This window comes from Scyliorhinus torazame, chromosome 12, assembly GCF_047496885.1.
Source record: "Scyliorhinus torazame isolate Kashiwa2021f chromosome 12, sScyTor2.1, whole genome shotgun sequence".
Lineage (NCBI taxonomy): Eukaryota > Metazoa > Chordata > Chondrichthyes > Carcharhiniformes > Scyliorhinidae > Scyliorhinus > Scyliorhinus torazame.
In genome coordinates this window covers 86,303,085-86,320,256 of record NC_092718.1, presented here as the reverse complement: position 1 = coordinate 86,320,256, position 17,172 = coordinate 86,303,085, and the positions used below count along the sequence as shown (strand labels likewise).

Sequence of the window (17,172 nt, the reverse complement as noted above, 5' to 3'; positions counted from 1 at the left end):
TCTGTCCGGGCCCGGAGTGTTGCTTGACTGCATGTCTCCAGCCCCTCCACCAGATCCTCTTCCACCCTCAGGAACTCCAACCCCTCCAAAAACCGCCTCATCCCCTCCACCTCACTGGGGTTTCCGGCTCAATAAGCCTACTGGAAAAATGCCTGGACACCCCATTCACCCCCACCGGGTGGGCCCTCACCCGCAGGTTGTGGAGAGGGGGGTTGAGCTGGGGCTCCTTGGGGGGGGGGGGGGGAGGTTGGTGTCTACTCACTCATGCTGCCCGGTGTGTGTCGTTGCCCTTTTTTCAGCACTGAAGCCCAGTCCTTCTGGTCTCACTCCCCGAGCTGATAGCTGCCGCCACTCATCCCAGGCAGCACTGGCCGCCTTCTGGCTTACCGTCCGGGACGCTTGGGGGAACAGGACATCCTTCCTGTGCTCCGTGACTGTCCACCTTGACCCTCCAGCCCACTTCCTGGTCGCCCTCTGTTACTCTCCCCAAACATGGCAGAAGCCTTCTCGGCCAGCGTCACAGTCAGCAAACTATGGCGATGTTGGACACTTTCCGTACCCCTTCTCTGACCCTCAGCAGCCACGATGGCGGTTTCACGATTTTTAAAAGCAGAAGTGAACTGCGCCATCGGGAACTCGGCCCCTCGGAGGCAAAGAATCGCGGGGGCCCCAGAGAATACCGGGTCAGGTCGCTAATGATATGCAAATGGTGTTTACATGCATTCCGGGCCACATTGACGCCGCTGTCGGGGTGATGGAGAATTGCGATTTGGCATCAAATCAGCGCTCGCCTCAATTTTGGCATCGGAACCTTTTCCCCACCAAACGTTTCGCGATTTCACCATCAGCCAACGGAGAATCTCGCCCTGTATGTTTCAAGAAGCAGTCATAGCGCTTCAGGCGAAGGGGATCAAAGGATATGGGCGGGGAGGGGGAAAAGTTGGAATTCAGCTATTGAGTTGGGTGATCTGATGAAGATCCCTAAGACTTTAACTCTGCTTTCCTCACAGATGCTGCCAGACCTGGATTCTTCCTTCATCTTGTGTTCCATTAGCATTGACCTAGCAGCTTTAACATGTGCCTTCAGACACTGCACTTGCGGAGGGACGATAGACAGAATTTCACGTCAAGCCAGATCGCATTGGCACTGCCAAAGGGGGCATTCGGCTGCGCTGGCTCACCCAATCAGCAATTCACTTGGTGCTATTCGCCCACCTTCTCCCGGAAACCCTGAAGATTCCTCATTTGTGGGGTTAGTCTCAACTTCCTTTCGAATGCCACAATTGAAGCTGCCTCCTCCCACACTCGGGCAGCGCATCCCAGACCCTCACTGTGAAAACGTTTCGCCTCGTTTACTTCTGCCTCTTTTGACAATTATTTTAATCTGCATCCTCTTGATCCTTTTACATATGGGAACAGTTCATCGAATTCCTACAGTGCAGTAGGCCATTCGGCCCATTGGGTCTGCACTGACTGTCTGAAAGAGCATCCCACACAAGCCCAATCCCCGTATCCCCACCTAACCTCCATACCGTCGGACACAAAGCGGCAATTGAGCACGGCCAATCCATCCACCTGCACATCTGTGGATTGTGGGAGGAAAACCCACAGACATGGGAGAAAGTGCAAACTCCACACCCAAGGCCAGAATTGAACCCAGGTTCCTGGTGCTGGGAGGCAGCAGTGCTAACCACTGGGCCCCCTATTTACTCGATCCAGCCCCCTGATGATTTAGAACATCTCAATCAAATCTTATCTCTTAGCCTTCTTCTCTCTGAGAAGTCCCAACTTCACCAAGTTCCTCATCCCCGGAACTATTCTCGTTAATCCTTTTGGCGCTCTCTCCAAAGCCTTTACGTCCTTACCAAGGAGTGCGGCACTGCTGCCTCACAGTACCAGGGACCTGGGTTCTATTCCTATCTCAGGTGACTGTCTGTGGGGCAGACCATCCCGTGTCTGCGTGGGGTTTCTCCGGGTGCTCCGGTTTTCCTCCCACAGGCCAAAGATGTGCAGGTTATGTGGATAGGGCGGGGAGGGCAGTGGAGTGGACCGAGGTAAGGTGTGCTTTCGGAGGGTCACTGTAGACCCGATGGGCCGAATGACCCCCTTCTGCACGGTAGGGATTCTATGTTTCTAACTGGAAACAATACTCCAGCTGAGGCTACACAAATTCAAAACAACCTGGTCGCCCTGTGAAGGGTTTGGGGGCAGACGGCCAGCAGTTGGGGGCTGGTGAGGGTAGGTGTGAAAAAGCATCTAAAAAGCAGGAGGGGGCGAGTCTGGAGATAGGCGGTGGCTCAGGGTCAGTTCAGAGCCATCCTCATGCGATCCCGGCTAAGGGACAATCCGAAACTCCCAAACAACAGGTGGCCTGGACGACAAGGAGCAGACCTGGCAAGATGTCTGAAACGTTGGAAGAATTTCACTCCGTTTTATTTATTTACATCAACAAAGAAACGGCATAATCTAACAAGAAGGATTAAGATCAGTGGCGTAGCTGGCTACAGACACTCAGTCGACCCCTTTCCGAAGCTTTCCGGTGCCTTTGAGGGGCTGCAGCAGTCCTGCAGGGAGGGCGCGGAGGCAGAATAACCAAAGTGGGTCCAGGAATGAGCCTTTTCAGCAGCAAAGTGAGATTGGGACAGCTGGAGGTGGATATGTTGATTACGGCAGGGACGGGGGGACGGAGGGGAGAAAGAGACACAATGAATAAAAAAAGTTTCACCTAGGGGGGTGGAGGAGGGGGTCTGAAATTCACTGGCCTGAGTTGGTGGCCGAGGCCAAAATGTTTCAACCCGTCAAAAAGACAGTTGGATTTGCAACAGAAGCGCTGTAACCCGCAAGGCTGCGGACCGTTGGGTGGGGGAGGGGGGGGGGGCGGGAGGGAGAGAGAGCACTTGCTTCACAGCACCAGGGTCCCAGATTCGATTCCCACTCGGGTCACTGTCTGTGCGGAGTCTGCACGTTCTCCCTGCGTGGGGTTTCTCCGGATGCTCCGGTTTCATCCCACAGTCCCAGAAGACGTGCTGTTAGGTGAAGAGGACATTTTGAATTCTCCTTCTATGTACCCAAACAGGCGCTGGAATGTGGCAATTCTCTTCATTGCAGTGATCATCTAAGCCTACTTGTGACATAATAAAGATAATTATTATCTGGTCGTGGGGGCGGGAAACTGGTCGAGGGTGGGGGGGGGCACCTGGTCAAAGAGTGGGTGGGGGTCCAAAGAGTGGGTGGGGGTCCACCTGGCCTAAGGGTGGGAATGGAGAGGGGGGAACTGTTCGGGGGGGGAGGGGAGACCGAGTCGAGGGGAAGATCTGGGGGAGGGGGGGGAACGGCGGACACGGAATCACGAGGTGGGCGTGGGAGCAGAGACGGTGAATGATTTCAGCAGGAAATTAGATGGGCACGGGGGGGTGGGGTCGGGGATAGAGCGGGAGTGGGGGACAGCTGGCAAGATTGTTGCACAGACACAGTATGACCCAATGGGCTAAATGACCTCCTTCTGAGTTGTTCTGAATGTCCCGTTGGCCTCGTCATCAGGTGCGCACTCCCAGCAGCAGTTAACTAGAATGGTTGATTTTGACTGAGTTGATGATGTGTGTTGTCCGGAGCCCAGGCCCTCCACTCTTCAGCCCCATTTCTCTCTCCCCAGGTTGGCTGTGCGTTGGTTAGCGGTGCTCCACCCGCTATAGCTGGGGTACCACAACGTAGGGCTGGTGAGGCACCATTCTCTGTTTCTCATTGCAGACGTAAACCCAGCGAGGCTTCACGAAGGCCAGATTCGAATTCTCCATCAGAGCCTGCGGATGAGAGAGTCAAATAGTAATCAGCTCTCAGGGAAGTTCCCCATCGCACCATTGATAACACTCTTCACCGAACACACAAAAGTCACACTACCCCGGCAAGAGATTTCAGCCCCCTTTCAGTGGGGAGCACACTCCCTCCCTCCCTCTCACACTGGCCTTTGAACCAGACCGTTCCGGACCCAAAGCCCATTTCAAGGACTGGATCACAAATGAGTGTCAGTACTGAGGGAGCGCTGCACTGTCAGAGGGTCAGTACTGAGGGAGTGGGGCACTGTCAGAGGGTCAGTACTGAGGGAGTGCTGCACTGTCAGAGGATCAGTACTGAGGGAGTGCTGCACTGTCAGAGGGTCAGTACTGAGGAAGTGCTGCACTGTCTGAGCGTTAGTACTGAGGGAGTGCTGCATGACTGAGGGAGTGCTGCATGACTGAGGGAGTGCTGCATGACTGAGGGAGTGCTGCATGACTGAGGGAGTGCTGCATGACTGAGGGTGTGCTGCATGACTGAGGGTGTGCTGCATGACTGAGGGAGTGCTGCATGACTGAAGGAGTGCTGCATGATTGAGGGAGTGCTGCATGACTGAGGGAGTGCTGCATGACTGAGGGAGTGCTGCATGACTGAGGGAGTGCTGCATGACTGAGGGAGTGCTGCATGACTGAGGGAGTGCTGCATGACTGAGGGAGTGCTGCATGACTGAGGGTGTGCTGCATGACTGAGGGAGTGCTGCATGACTGAAGGAGTGCTGCATGATTGAGGGAGTGCTGCATGACTGAGGGAGTGCTGCATGACTGAGGGAGTGCTGCATGACTGAGGGAGTGCTGCATGACTGAGGGAGTGCTGCATGACTGAGGGAGTGCTGCATGACTGAGGGAGTGCTGCATGACTGAGGGTGTGCTGCATGACTGAGGGAGTGCTGCATGACTGAAGGAGTGCTGCATGATTGAGGGAGTGCTGCATGACTGAGGGAGTGCTGCATGACTGAGGGAGTGCTGCATGACTGAGGGAGTGCTGCATGACTGAGGGAGTGCTGCATGACTGAGGGAGTGCTGCATGACTGAGGGAGTGCTGCGTGGCAGAGGGTCAGTATTGAGGGTGTGCTGCACTGTTGGAGGATCAGTAGTGAGGGGGTGCTGCGCAGTCAAGAGGGTTAGTACTCTTTTGGTTCAAAGGCTAGAGGGAGCGCTGCACTGTCGGAAAAGCAGAATGCAACCACGGTAATGTCTCAGCCAATCAGAATCGACCTGGTAACCAATCAGCACTCTTTTCTCCTGCAACATGCATTGTCGTCAATGTTTGAAATATGTGACTTGTGCTGATGATAAACTTCAACAAGTTTCTTTTTCCACGAGGATTTGTGTTCTGTACTGCGAAGTGGCCGATAATGTTGTTATTTAGTTAAGGTGGGTTCATGATGACCCATCCATTTGGAAAGGGAAATTTTCAACCTAAAATATGAGACAATCAGCTTATCCAACGTCACAGTTGGAACATGCTCGAGGTGCAGAATGGCTGACTTGTCTTAACGGTGGATTCCCCGCTCCCTGACCCCCGCCTCACCTCATCAAATCGATCATCCCATTCTTCAGCAGTGACCACGTAGTTTACTGCGTCATTCATGTATTCCTCCAGGGATCTGGAGAAAGAGGCAAAAGGGATACCCTGTTAAGACAGGAGGTATTAAAACAACCGGATGGAGAACACCCGGGCTGGGTGCAGCTGACCTAAATGATCAGCCACAATCTCACTGGATGGCCCAGCAAACTAAATATGTGGAGTAAGAGAGCCACAGGACTGTGAATTGGTTTGAACAAAACGAAAAACATTTATTCAACATGAAAAAAATTGGATGATTACGCCCGTAGTTTAATAATTACACACAGGTTTTAGGATTAACATAGATTACAAAGTATATCTTAATCTACAATGGTCTCATTGACACAAAGTCCCTTTTAAGCACACAAGATGACTGTGGGCTTCTTTGTCTTGCCTGCTGTGCAAACTGCTCACAATGGTTTAACTCTCAATTCCCAGACTGTATTAAAATGCCATCAGTCGTTTGATTTACCTTTGAAGGCTGCTGACCCACTTTAAATCCAGTTACTGCAATTGTGTCTTGAATACGGAATACTTTGTTTACTCTTCCTTGAAATATATCTTGGTCTCTACTCACTTAACTCCAGACTTCTTGGACATTTCTCTTCATTGGTCTAGTCTCATTAACTAGCTACTCTTCAGATCTCTGCTGGTTTTCTTAACCATTATTCCATGGTATGGCTTTTCTTATAGCAAAGCTAAGAGAGATGTTTCCTCTCCAGTCTTCTGAACCAACGGTGTCTAGAAGAGCCGTGAGAGCTGCCTTCTCTCTCACTACCCATCTTCAATTGCAATCAAATTAGCTAAACTAAAATGGAAAAATCTTGTCTACCGTATAAGGCTCCAGTTGCTGAGCAATCACTGCTGGTTTATTTAGTCTTCATGCCATAGCCTCCCCTAAGCACAATAGAATCACAGTAGGAACAAATCTAACTATAGGTTTTCCCCTTCCAGTCACTGAAACATTAAATTAAATACACATAACTAACTATACCTTATTTCTAATGTTTACCAATACAAATATAAATCCCTTAAAATGACCTTTGTTTTCTGAGTAGTACACCCAAGCCCCTCTGACATCGACATTTAAAAGTTTCACATTTAAAAAAATAATAATTGTTTTTCCCCCCACTCTTATGACCAAAATGAATAATTCCACACTTTCCCTATGTTCCATCTTGTTGTCCACTCACTTAACCTATCTATATTTCTTTGCAGCCTTTCGGTGTCCTCCCAAAGCTTACCTTCCCACCTAGCTGAGCATGCTCCTATCGGCCATTTTGGACTAAGATGAGGAGAAATTTCTTCACACAGAGGGTAGTTGGTGAACCCTTGAAATTTTCTCCTGCAGGGAGCTGTGGCGGCTCCGTCACTGGGTACATTCAAGGCTGAGATCATAGAACCATAGAATCCCTATAGTGCAGAAGGGGGCCAATCCGCCCATCGAGTCTGCACCAACCCTCCACCCAGTCCTATCCCTGTAACCCCAACTAACCTGCACATCTTTGGACACAATGGGGCAATTTAGTATGATCAATTCACCCAACCTGCACATCTTTGGACTGTGGGGGGAAACCGAGGCACCCAGAGGAAACCCATACTAACACAGGGAGCATGTACAAACTCCACACAGGCAGTCACCCGAGGCTGGAATTGAACCCAGGGCCCTGGCGCTGTGCCACCCTATCTATAGGTTAGATCGATGGGTTTATTGGTGCAAAGGGATCTGGGGATAGGGCAAGACGGTTGAGTTGAGAGAGATGGTCATCCCTGAACCGACCGAAAAGGAAAGCAGGTGAAAGGGGCTGAATGGCCTCCTCGCGCTCCTCTTAAAAAAAAAAATGACATTCAGAGAAGTTACTGGCTGTTAACCACACTGGTCCTCAGCTGATGGCACACTTGCAAGGAACTAGAATATATAGTCCGGAGGAGGACTTAAACATCCACAATCCCATGAGGTTTATTGAATAACCGTTGGTCTGGCTGCCAGGGCAGGAACCTCTGCAGACTCAACAGTAACTGACTGGAGAGGTTCCGAGTTGGACTGACAGTCGGAGAGATCTGCGACGCCGGGTGCCAGTATGGACACTCTGACGGGCCGAGTGGCCTGCGATACCTCTGGAGACATTAGGGGCACGTTAACACCTCATTAAGAGGGGGGGGGTCAGTTAGCTCATTTGGCTAGAGGCTGATTTGCGACGCGTGGGGGGTTTCAATTCCCGTCCTGGGCTGAGGTTATTCACGGGGTCCCGACTTCTCGACGTCTTCCCAGAAGTGGTGACCCTCGAGTTAAATCACCACCAGTCAGCTCTCTCTCCCTTTCAAAAGGGGAGGGCAGCCTATGGTCCTTGGGAATTGTGACAACTTTTACACTTCAATTAACCTACAGCATCCACCAAGAGCTTACAGACTCCCCCCAAAAATCCCCACCTTCTGACAGAGGAGTCGAGAATGTTAAATCCTCCCCCTTCCTCCTGCCCCACCCAGCTACGGCCAAGACTTTGTCTGCCACCCGTGAATAAACCGAACGCGATTGGTGTTTACATTTGCAGGACGGTCTACTCACCCATTGAAGGCGGTGATGTAGCGGGTTAAAATCCGATGCTCGCCGTTGGGGAACTCTCCATACAGGAGGAAGTGCTTGCCCAAGAAGAGGTCTGCCGGAAAATAAAAGCGGTAAGAGTCAGAGGGGCGGGGGGAGGGGGAGAGGGAGAGAGAGAGAGAGAGGAAGAAAGTGGCTATCGATAACGCCAAATACTTCGGGAAGGAAGCCCAAACACACTGCAAGAATGGGCATCAACAACGATCATCGCCACACGGAATTAATACCCCAGGAATTCCACGCATTCTTTTACTAAACAACAGCGCAGGGGTTAAAGAACCAAGCATTCTTTTCCAAATCAGAGCTCAGTAGTTCCAGAATGTAAAAATGTTTCCGTAGAACTGAATCCCTACAGTGCAGGAGGAGGCCATTTGGCCCATCGGGTCTGCACTGGCCCTCATCAAGAGAGCTCTCCTCCACCCTATCCCCATAACTCCAACTAACCTGCACATTCTGGGGGGATTTAGCACACCCAAAGCACATCTTTGGACATCTTTCTTTACAGAACTCAGCCAAGGCCTAGTTCCAGGTGTGCGACATTTCTTCCACATTATGGTGTCTACGGCACAGAAACAGGCCATTTAGGCAATCTGCTCCATTCCGGGTGTTTCTGCTGCCCCACACAAGCCTCCTTCCCCACCCACCCACCCCACCATCTCCGTCTATTCCTTTCACCCTCTCATGTTTATCCAGCTTCCCCATCCCCTCCCCCTAAATACATCTACACACCAATCCATGGTAACCAAATTCCACTCAGAGAGCCATCACCCGCAGGAGGAGGCCGTTCAGTCCATCAAACCCATACTGTCTCTCTGCAGAGCCATCCCGTCAGTCCCATTCCCCTCCCCCCCCCATCCTTACAAGTTCACTTCCCTCAAATTCCCATCCAATTCCCTTTTGAAATCATTCACTGTCTCTGCTCCCACCCCCCCCTCCCCCTCTTGGCTGGAGGGTTCCAGCAGCAGATGCCATTCCGCCCACATAATGCAGGATATTCCGATGCAGCTACCCAAGTCTCATCCCACCTCCCGTTTCTTTAATCCTCGCATGGTCTCCCTTCTTCATATATTTAGCCAATAACCATATGTGAACAGTCGTGCCCTCAGCGGCCATCTTGTGGTGGAGTACTCAAAGCAAAACCCCGGCCCCAGGATTTATTAATCGGGGTGCTGAGCACAAGAACATGGTGGTTTTGGTAAACTTGCACAAAACACCAGTTTGGCCTCAATTTGAGTATCATGGCTCGTTCTGGACACCGCACTTTAGGAAGGATGTGAGACTTTTCTAATTCATGAGAATCGTCCTGGAGATGAGGAACTTCAGTGACGAGGATGAATTGGGGAATCTGGGACTGTTCTCCCAGGAGGAGAGGAAGTTGAGAGGGAGATTTGATTGAAGTGTTAAAACCACGAGAGTGGGCGTGGGGGCGTCTGGACAGAGTGGAGAGGGGGAGAAACTGTTCACATAGGTCGAAAACCAGAGGGGATGCAGATTTAAGATGATTGGTGAAAGGAGGGGCAATGACGTGAGGTGAAACTTTTTCATCCAGCAAGGGGTTGGGATCGGGAATGCACTGCCTGAGGGGGAGGGCGGGGGTCTGATTCAATCAAGGATTTCCCAAAAGAATCAGATCCTTATCCGAAAAGGAAGACAGCGAGGGGGAGAGGCCTGAGCAGTTGGATTTAGTGAAGTTCTCCCTCGCAGAGCCAGCACGGAGTGACAGTCTCTTGGCTGTAACCATTCTGTGAAAACGGTTCTTTTTACATGAAAAATGAGGGATTTGACAGGGCTGCAGGGAAAAGAGTAAGGAAATTGGATTTCATGTGATAGTTCTTCCGGTTAGACGGGTGAAAGGGCCTCCTGCTGTGCAGCGTCGTTCGATAAACACAGCGCTCTTGGAGTGACACTGCTGAGGCGAGGCCTTCTCCAGTTACCCTGAGCCAACAAAACTGCACAAATGACTCCCTCTGAACCGGGGAGAAACTTGCCACTAAATATCGGCAACCACAGCAAGTTCAACTCCAAGCGCCTGCGAGCTGCTGGCTCGACCCACCCTCAGTACAGGTTCCTGTACTCGCTGCAAAGTCTGTGCACTTTTGCAAAAAGGGATTTAAATAAAAGCCACGCCTGAAGCAACGGGACAGATAACTTCAAACCGGGAACAACGCCTTGACCAGATTTCATGACCGAACTGGCTTCACCAATAAACGGGCCCGGAGGGTTCGCCCCTTGATGAGTTGACGTAAAGAGTCAGGTCATTAATCGACTGCACAAAATAGGAATTTTTTAAAAACCTCTTTGGCGGTATTCTAAGAAAAAAAAAACAGCAAAAAAATTAATAGTCACAGATCCGCAAAAATCTTTGGAAATGGTCAACACGTTTTATTGTGACACTAACTACAATTTGCATAAAGGTGGAAAAAAACTTGCATTTACATGGCGACTTTCACACCCATTAAACATCCCAAAGCACTATAATCGGCAATTAAATACTTCATTTCTAAAGACTAGCCACAACACTAATTATGGCACTGTTGCTTCACAGGGTTCAATTCCCAGTCGGGTCACTGTGTGGGGTCTGCACGTTCTCCGTGTCTGCGTGGGTTTCCTCCGGGTGCTCCAGTTTCCTCCCACATGTCCCGAAAGTGCTGTGAGGTAATTTGGACAATCTCAATTCTCCCTCTGTGTACCCAAACAGGCGCCAGAATGTGGCGACTATGGGGTTTTCACAGTAACTTCTTTGCAGTGTAATGTAAGCCTACTTGTGGCAATAAAGATTATGTCCCTTTACATGAAATTTATAGCACAAGAACAGGCCATTCAGCTCAACCAATCCTTGCTATGAACACAAAACCCAGACAGCACTTAGACTTGTGCTGATTTAACACACAAGTAACATCTGCGCCACACAATGCCCATCTCCAACAAGAGAGGATCTAACCACCGCCCCTTGACAGTCAATGGGATTACCATCGCTGAATCCCCCATAATCAACATCCTGGGGGGTTACCTTTGATCAGAAACTGAACTGGACTCGCCATATTAATACTGCGGGGCTACCAGGGCAGTTCAAAGACTAGGAATCCTACAGCAAGTAACTCACCTCCTGACCTCCCAAAGACTGTCCATCATCTACAAGGCACAAATCAGGAGTGTAATGGAAAACTCTCCACTTGCCTGGATAAATGCAGCTCCAACAACACTCAAGAAGCTTGACATCATTCAGGACAAAGCAGCCCCGTTTGATTAGCACCCCTTCCACAAACATTCACTCCTTCCACCACCAACAAACAGTGGCAGCCGTGTGTACCATCTACAAGATGCACTGCAGGAACTCACCAAGGTTCCTTCGGCAGCACCTTCCAAACCCACAACCTCTGCTATTTATGAGGACAAGAACAGCAGATACCTGGGAACCCCACCACCTGGAGGTTCCCCTCCGAGTCACTCACCACCCTGACTTGGAAATATATTGCCGTTCCTCCACTGTCACCGAATCAAAATCCTGGAACTCCCTCCCTAACAGCACAGTGGGTGTACATACACCACAGATACTGCAGCGGTTTGAAGCCACCTTGTCACCACCACCTTCTGAAGGGGTAATTAGTGATGGGCATAAATAGTGGACTGGTCAGCGACACATACATCCTGTATATGAATGAAGACAAAACCTCCACACGAGCCTCACCAATCTCCATCCCAACCCATCACTATCTCCTTCTATTCCTCTGTCCCTCATGTGTTTATCCAGCTTCTCCCTTTCAATACATTGAGTCATGTGAGGGTACCTTTAAGACACGGGTGTTTAAGCAATGTACCTTTAAGAAAACAGTGATGTCAGAGAGTGGGTGGAGCTGAGGTCAGGTCAGCCATTTTGCAGTTGGAAAAAGCAGTTTGCGTGTGTCTGTGTGTTTCCAGAGAGCTGCAGGAAGAAAGCAAGGTGCTGGAGCTGAAGTCAACCAAGCTAATATATCTCTGCCATTCTACAGAAAATATAGATATCCTTTAACATGATGTGATACTGTTTAAAGGTGTTAAGTCTCTTGGAAGTTTGAAGGAACATTTTAAGGAGTTATTTACTGTTGCAATATTTTCTGAGTTATCTTTGAAGTAAGGGGTGTTAAGAGATCCAATTTTTATTTAAAATGTTAAGTTGAGTTCATGGAATAAATAGTGTTTTGTGTTTAAAAACCCACGTGTCCATAATTGTAATCCCACACCTAGGGAACAAGCCGTGTGCTAGGAAAAGCAACAAATACATTAAAGGGGGAGGTTGGTTGAACTCCATGATACATTTTGGGGTTCTGAAAACGCCTCGCCCATAACAATACGATTCACCTCAACAAAGGTTTGGTAAAAACACGGAACAGTTGTCCTGTGACGGAGACTGGGTGAATCTTTCACCCCAAATGCATCATCGAATCTTTGAGACCCCAGCCCAAATGGCAGAGAGAGGGGAGGACTCACCAGGTAGCTCGGGGATGGCTAGGTCCACGTCTCCGCCAGCACTCTCCTCCACATCTGTATTTTCGTCTGTTGAGCCGGCATACGGATCACTCTCTTCCTTCTTCTGTGCCTTGTGCTTCTTCTGATGTTGCTCCTGTACCCTGGATAGCGGAAGAATTTTGGCAGGTTAATGTTCACACAGGATGGCAAAACAACGCAAAAGGGAGAAGCTCGTTATATCCAAATATTTGCAGTTACAAATTGTCTCCCAGCTGGTAAACTCGCTGCTCAGGAGTGATACATCAACTCGAATTTTGACTTAAAGCCCCATGAAGAGATATTAGGGACAGGCGACCTAAATAGCTGGGTCATAGGGGGTGGTTTTTAGAGGCAGGGAGAGAGCGTGCGAGAGACTGCCTTCAAAGCCGTTCATCACTGCTGGAGTGGTGCGAGTGTGAAGTGTTTGATACGTGCACAACATTTTTTTTTAAACATGGCTATGTTCGCCTCTCCCAGCTGTGTTCGTGTAGGGGCTAGGCTGGGAATGCTGTCATTTGTGGGGAATATCCCTGGGAAGCAGGGATATTCGCTTTCAGTAAATGGAGTTATTTATCTCTGATCCCTTGCGGGGAGAGAGAGATAATATTACAAACACTGTAATCATCAAGACTCAGGGGGCCCTTTCAATTTTAAGCTTGATCTAGTACTCATTTTAAGATGTTTTGTTCAGCCTCTTTCTCTCTCGTTCACCCACGTTTCCACTCGAGTGCGATCCACTGCCGCACAATCCCATCGATGCGGATAGAGTGGTTATTGAAGCACTTTTCCCAATCCCCCGTCGCCACCTCGTGCTGTTGCCTGGTTGCCTCTCCCGAAGACACGGCCCGTGTCGGGGACTCTGTCCCCGAGGGGGTGGCTGCCCAATCCTCCAGCCGCCAGCAGCTGGGTGAGGGGAGAGTGGACGCGTGGGGCAGATCATTCTGCTGATTTATTCCAGGGCTACCCTGATGGGACTCTCATCCACACCGGCTTGTGGAAGGTGACCTACTCCAAAACCTGGCTGCACGCCCACTGCCCGATATCCAAACTTGCAGCAAAGTCCCGATCACCCACTGCTCCCATCTTTCTCGATGACATACATTGGCTCACAGTCGCGGCGACACCTCCGTTTCAAAATTATCGCCATGATTTTCGAATCATCTCGACTTTTGCCCTATCTCTGTAACATCCTCCAGCCTCTACAACCCTCCCTATCTCTGTAACATCCTCCAGCCTCTACAACCCTCTCCATCTCTGCAACCTACTCCAGCCCCTACAACCTACTCCAGCCCCTACAACCCTCCCTATCTCTGTAACTTCCTCCGGCTCCTACAACCCTCCCCATCTCTGTAACCTCCTTCAGCCCCCACAACCCTCCCTATCTCTGTAACCTCCTCCAGCCCCCTACAACCCTCCCTATCTTTGTAACCTCCTTCAGCCCCTACAACCCTCCCTATCTCTGTAACTTCCTCCGGCCCATACAACCCTCCCCATCTCGGCAAACTACTCCAGCCCCTACAACCTCCCTATCTTTGTAACCTCCTTCAGCCCCTACAACCCTCCCTATCTCTGTAACTTCCTCCAGCCTCTACAACCCTCCCTATCTCTGTAACTTCCTCCGGCTCCTACAACCCTCCCCATCTCTGTAACCTCCTTCAGCCCCCACAACCCTCCCCATCTCTGCAACCTACTCCAGCCCCTACAACCCTCCCTATCTCTGTGACCTCCTGTAGCCCCTACAACCCTCCTTATCTCTGTAACTTCCTCCGGCCCATACAACCCTCCCCATCTCTGCAACCTACTCCAGCCCCTACAACCCTCCTTATCTCTGTAACCTCCTCCAGCTCCCTTCAACCCTCCGAGATCTCTGCGCTCCTCCAATTCCAGCCTCTTGACACCCCCAATTCCCATCGCTATGCCATTTGCAGCCGTGCCATCAGCTGCCTTGGGCCCCGAGCTCAGGAATCCCCTCCCTAAACCTCTCCAGCTCTGTCGCTCTCTTTTTCTCTCTTGTCCATCATGATGCTAGTCGAAACCGACCTCTTTGACTGATCTTTCGGTTGCCAGCTCCTAATATCTCCCCATTGTGTCCCGGGATGAGATTCTCTCTGCTGTGAAGTGCTTTATTACAATGCAGGCGCTATATGAATGCAAGTTATAGTTCACATGGTATTTCACCCAGGACATGCCTACCTCTTGAGTTCATCCTCTGTGTCACAGCCAGAGTCATCGTCAATACTCTTCCCACCAACTGGTTTGAAACAGAATAAATAACAAACTAAATTAGTCTCCCACTTTCACACCTTGTAACTGCAAAGTTTGTTTTGAGGTAGTTATGCAAAAACAGACTCTCGGTTAGACATTGGAGGAAGTACAATTTGCATCACAGGTCACAACATAGATTGTGCACCAATGAAGGTCATTTGGTCCACCGTGCCTCTGTCGGCTCCTTGTCAGAAGTAATTTAGTCCCCACTCTCCCCCCACCCTCAATATTCATGAACATTGTCCCCCTTTGATAGTATTTCTCCAGTCCCTCCTTTTGAAAGTTCCTGTTGAATCTGCTTCCACCGCCCTTTCAGGCAGCACCTTCCAGATCACAACAGCTCGCAGTGTAAAATAAAAATTCTCGGTCGCACTCCGAACCTGGCGAATCCTCATCCGTTGAACCTCCGTAGTCCTCATCCGGAGTCAGCGGCCTGGGACAGGTCCGCGATGTGCCAACTCCCATCTCCTCTCGACCTGCTCTCCAAGGTTCCTCCTGCCTGGGGGTCGATCTGGGCTCCTTGGCGGGCGCTTTGCGAGGTTGTTCCGGAGAGACCTGGAAGAGTGAAGCACATAGCGGTCAGCAAGGGCATGACGGAGTCAGGATCCAATACAGAGCTCGGCTCACAGCCTGGAATACAGCGATCAGCAAAGACAGGCCCGAGTCAGGCTCTGACACTGAGCTCAGCTCGCAGCCTTGAACACAGAGATCAGCAAAGATAAGCCTGGAATCAGGGTCCTAAACAGAGCTCAGCTCACAGCCGAAACACAGTGATCGGCAAAGGTAGGCCTGGAGTCAGGGTCCTAAACAGAGCTCAGCTCACAGCCGAAACACAGTGATCGGCAAAGGTAGGCCTGGAGTCAGGGTCCTAAACAGAGCTTAGCAAAGACAGTCCCGAGCCAGGCTCTGATACAAAGAACAGTACAGCACAGGAACGGGCCCTTCAGCACTCTAAACCTGCGCCGATCACGTGTTCTATCTAGATCAACCGTCTGTATCCTTCTATACCCTGTCTGTTCATGTGTCTATCTGGAGAAGTCTTAAAAGTCGCTAACGCATTTGCCTCAACCACCTCACTTGGCAGTGCATTCCAGGCCACCAGCACCCTCTGTGTAAAAAAACTTCCCCCGCACATCTCCGCTGAACCTGTCCCCCCTCACCTTGAACTTGTGCCCCCTTGTAATTGTCATTTCCACCCTGGGAAAAGCCTCCGACTGTTCACCCTACCTATACCCCTCATAATTTTATTAACTTCTATCAAGTCGCCCCTCAGCCTCCATCTTTCTAGGGAGAGCAATCCCAGTTTATTCAATCTCTCCTCATAGCTAATACCCTCCCATACCCGTCAGCATCCTGGTAAACATTTTCTGTACTCTCTCCAAAGCCTCCACACGTCCGTCTGATAGTGTGGTGACCAGAATTGGACACATTATTCCCCAGAGCTCAGCTCGCAGCCGAGAACACAGCGATCAGCAAAGGCAGGCCCGAGTCAGGGCCCAAAACAGAGCTCAGACCACAGCCTAGAACACAGGCAACCTCCCAGAGACGTATTGGCAAGTTAAACAACGAAAAAAAAAAGATCAACTTTGAATCGAATTGTAGAAGCATTCGACCATTTGGTCCATCGTGCTGTGCCAGCCCTCTGGAATACTTTTGCCCCTTCCATGACATATTTTTACAAAAAATATATTTTATTCAACAATGTCCAAAAATGTGCCAATGAGATTGGTTTCTTTCAAAACACTGCGTGGTATGTCTCACTACAGCTACAATTAGAAGTTACAACACAGTACATTTCATGTCAAAGATGATAAGACATAGGAGCAGAAGTGGGCCATTCGGCCCATCAAGTCTGCTCCGCCATTCAATAAGATCTTGACTAATCTGATATAATCCCCAACTTCACGTTCCCGCCTTATCCCCATAAACATGGATTTCCTTTCGGATTAAAAATCTGTCTATCTCAACCATGAACATACTTAATGACCCAGCCTCTACAGCTCTCTGCGGTAAAGAATTCCACAGATTCACTCTCCTCGAGAAGAAATTCCTCCACATCTTTATGTTAAATGGGCGACCCCTTACTTTGAGATTATGCCCTCTTGTCCTGGACTCTCCCACAAGAGGAAACATCCTCAGCATCTACCCTGTTAAGCCACCTGAGAACCCTATATATCTCAATAAAGTTGACTCTCAGTCAAACATACAACCCAAGGATTATTAATATGTGCGTGTGTGGGGGAACTACAGTGAGCCCCCTGCTCCCAGCATGTCGTCCAGGACCGTGGAATGTGCTCGTCCGCGGCACTCGGCCGCAGCCAGCTCTTCGCACTGCTGAAAATCAGCAGGTTTCAGGTAGACCAATGAGTGTCTTCCAACGCGTTGATGGTCCTCCAGCCACAGCTGACGTTTGTCTCGGTGTC

The 17,172-nt window shown here is 50.1% G+C and overlaps 1 protein-coding gene across 2 annotated transcripts in view; it reads right to left on the bottom strand.

Moving 5' to 3' along the window:
- Positions 1–2,404: 2,404 nt before the first annotated feature.
- xrcc1 (X-ray repair complementing defective repair in Chinese hamster cells 1) overlaps positions 2,405–17,172 on the bottom strand; it is a 112,361-nt gene continuing 97,593 nt past the window's right edge. For both annotated transcript variants that reach the window (XM_072468949.1, XM_072468950.1), the window contains exons 12-17: positions 15,130–15,304; positions 14,678–14,735; positions 12,467–12,606; positions 7,964–8,054; positions 5,362–5,437; positions 2,405–3,800 (exon numbers count right to left, since the gene is read on the bottom strand). In XM_072468949.1, the coding sequence (XP_072325050.1) occupies positions 3,687–3,800; positions 5,362–5,437; positions 7,964–8,054; positions 12,467–12,606; positions 14,678–14,735; positions 15,130–15,304 (654 nt within the window). In that variant the 3' untranslated portion in view covers positions 2,405–3,686. The remainder of the gene's footprint in view (positions 3,801–5,361; positions 5,438–7,963; positions 8,055–12,466; positions 12,607–14,677; positions 14,736–15,129; positions 15,305–17,172) is intronic.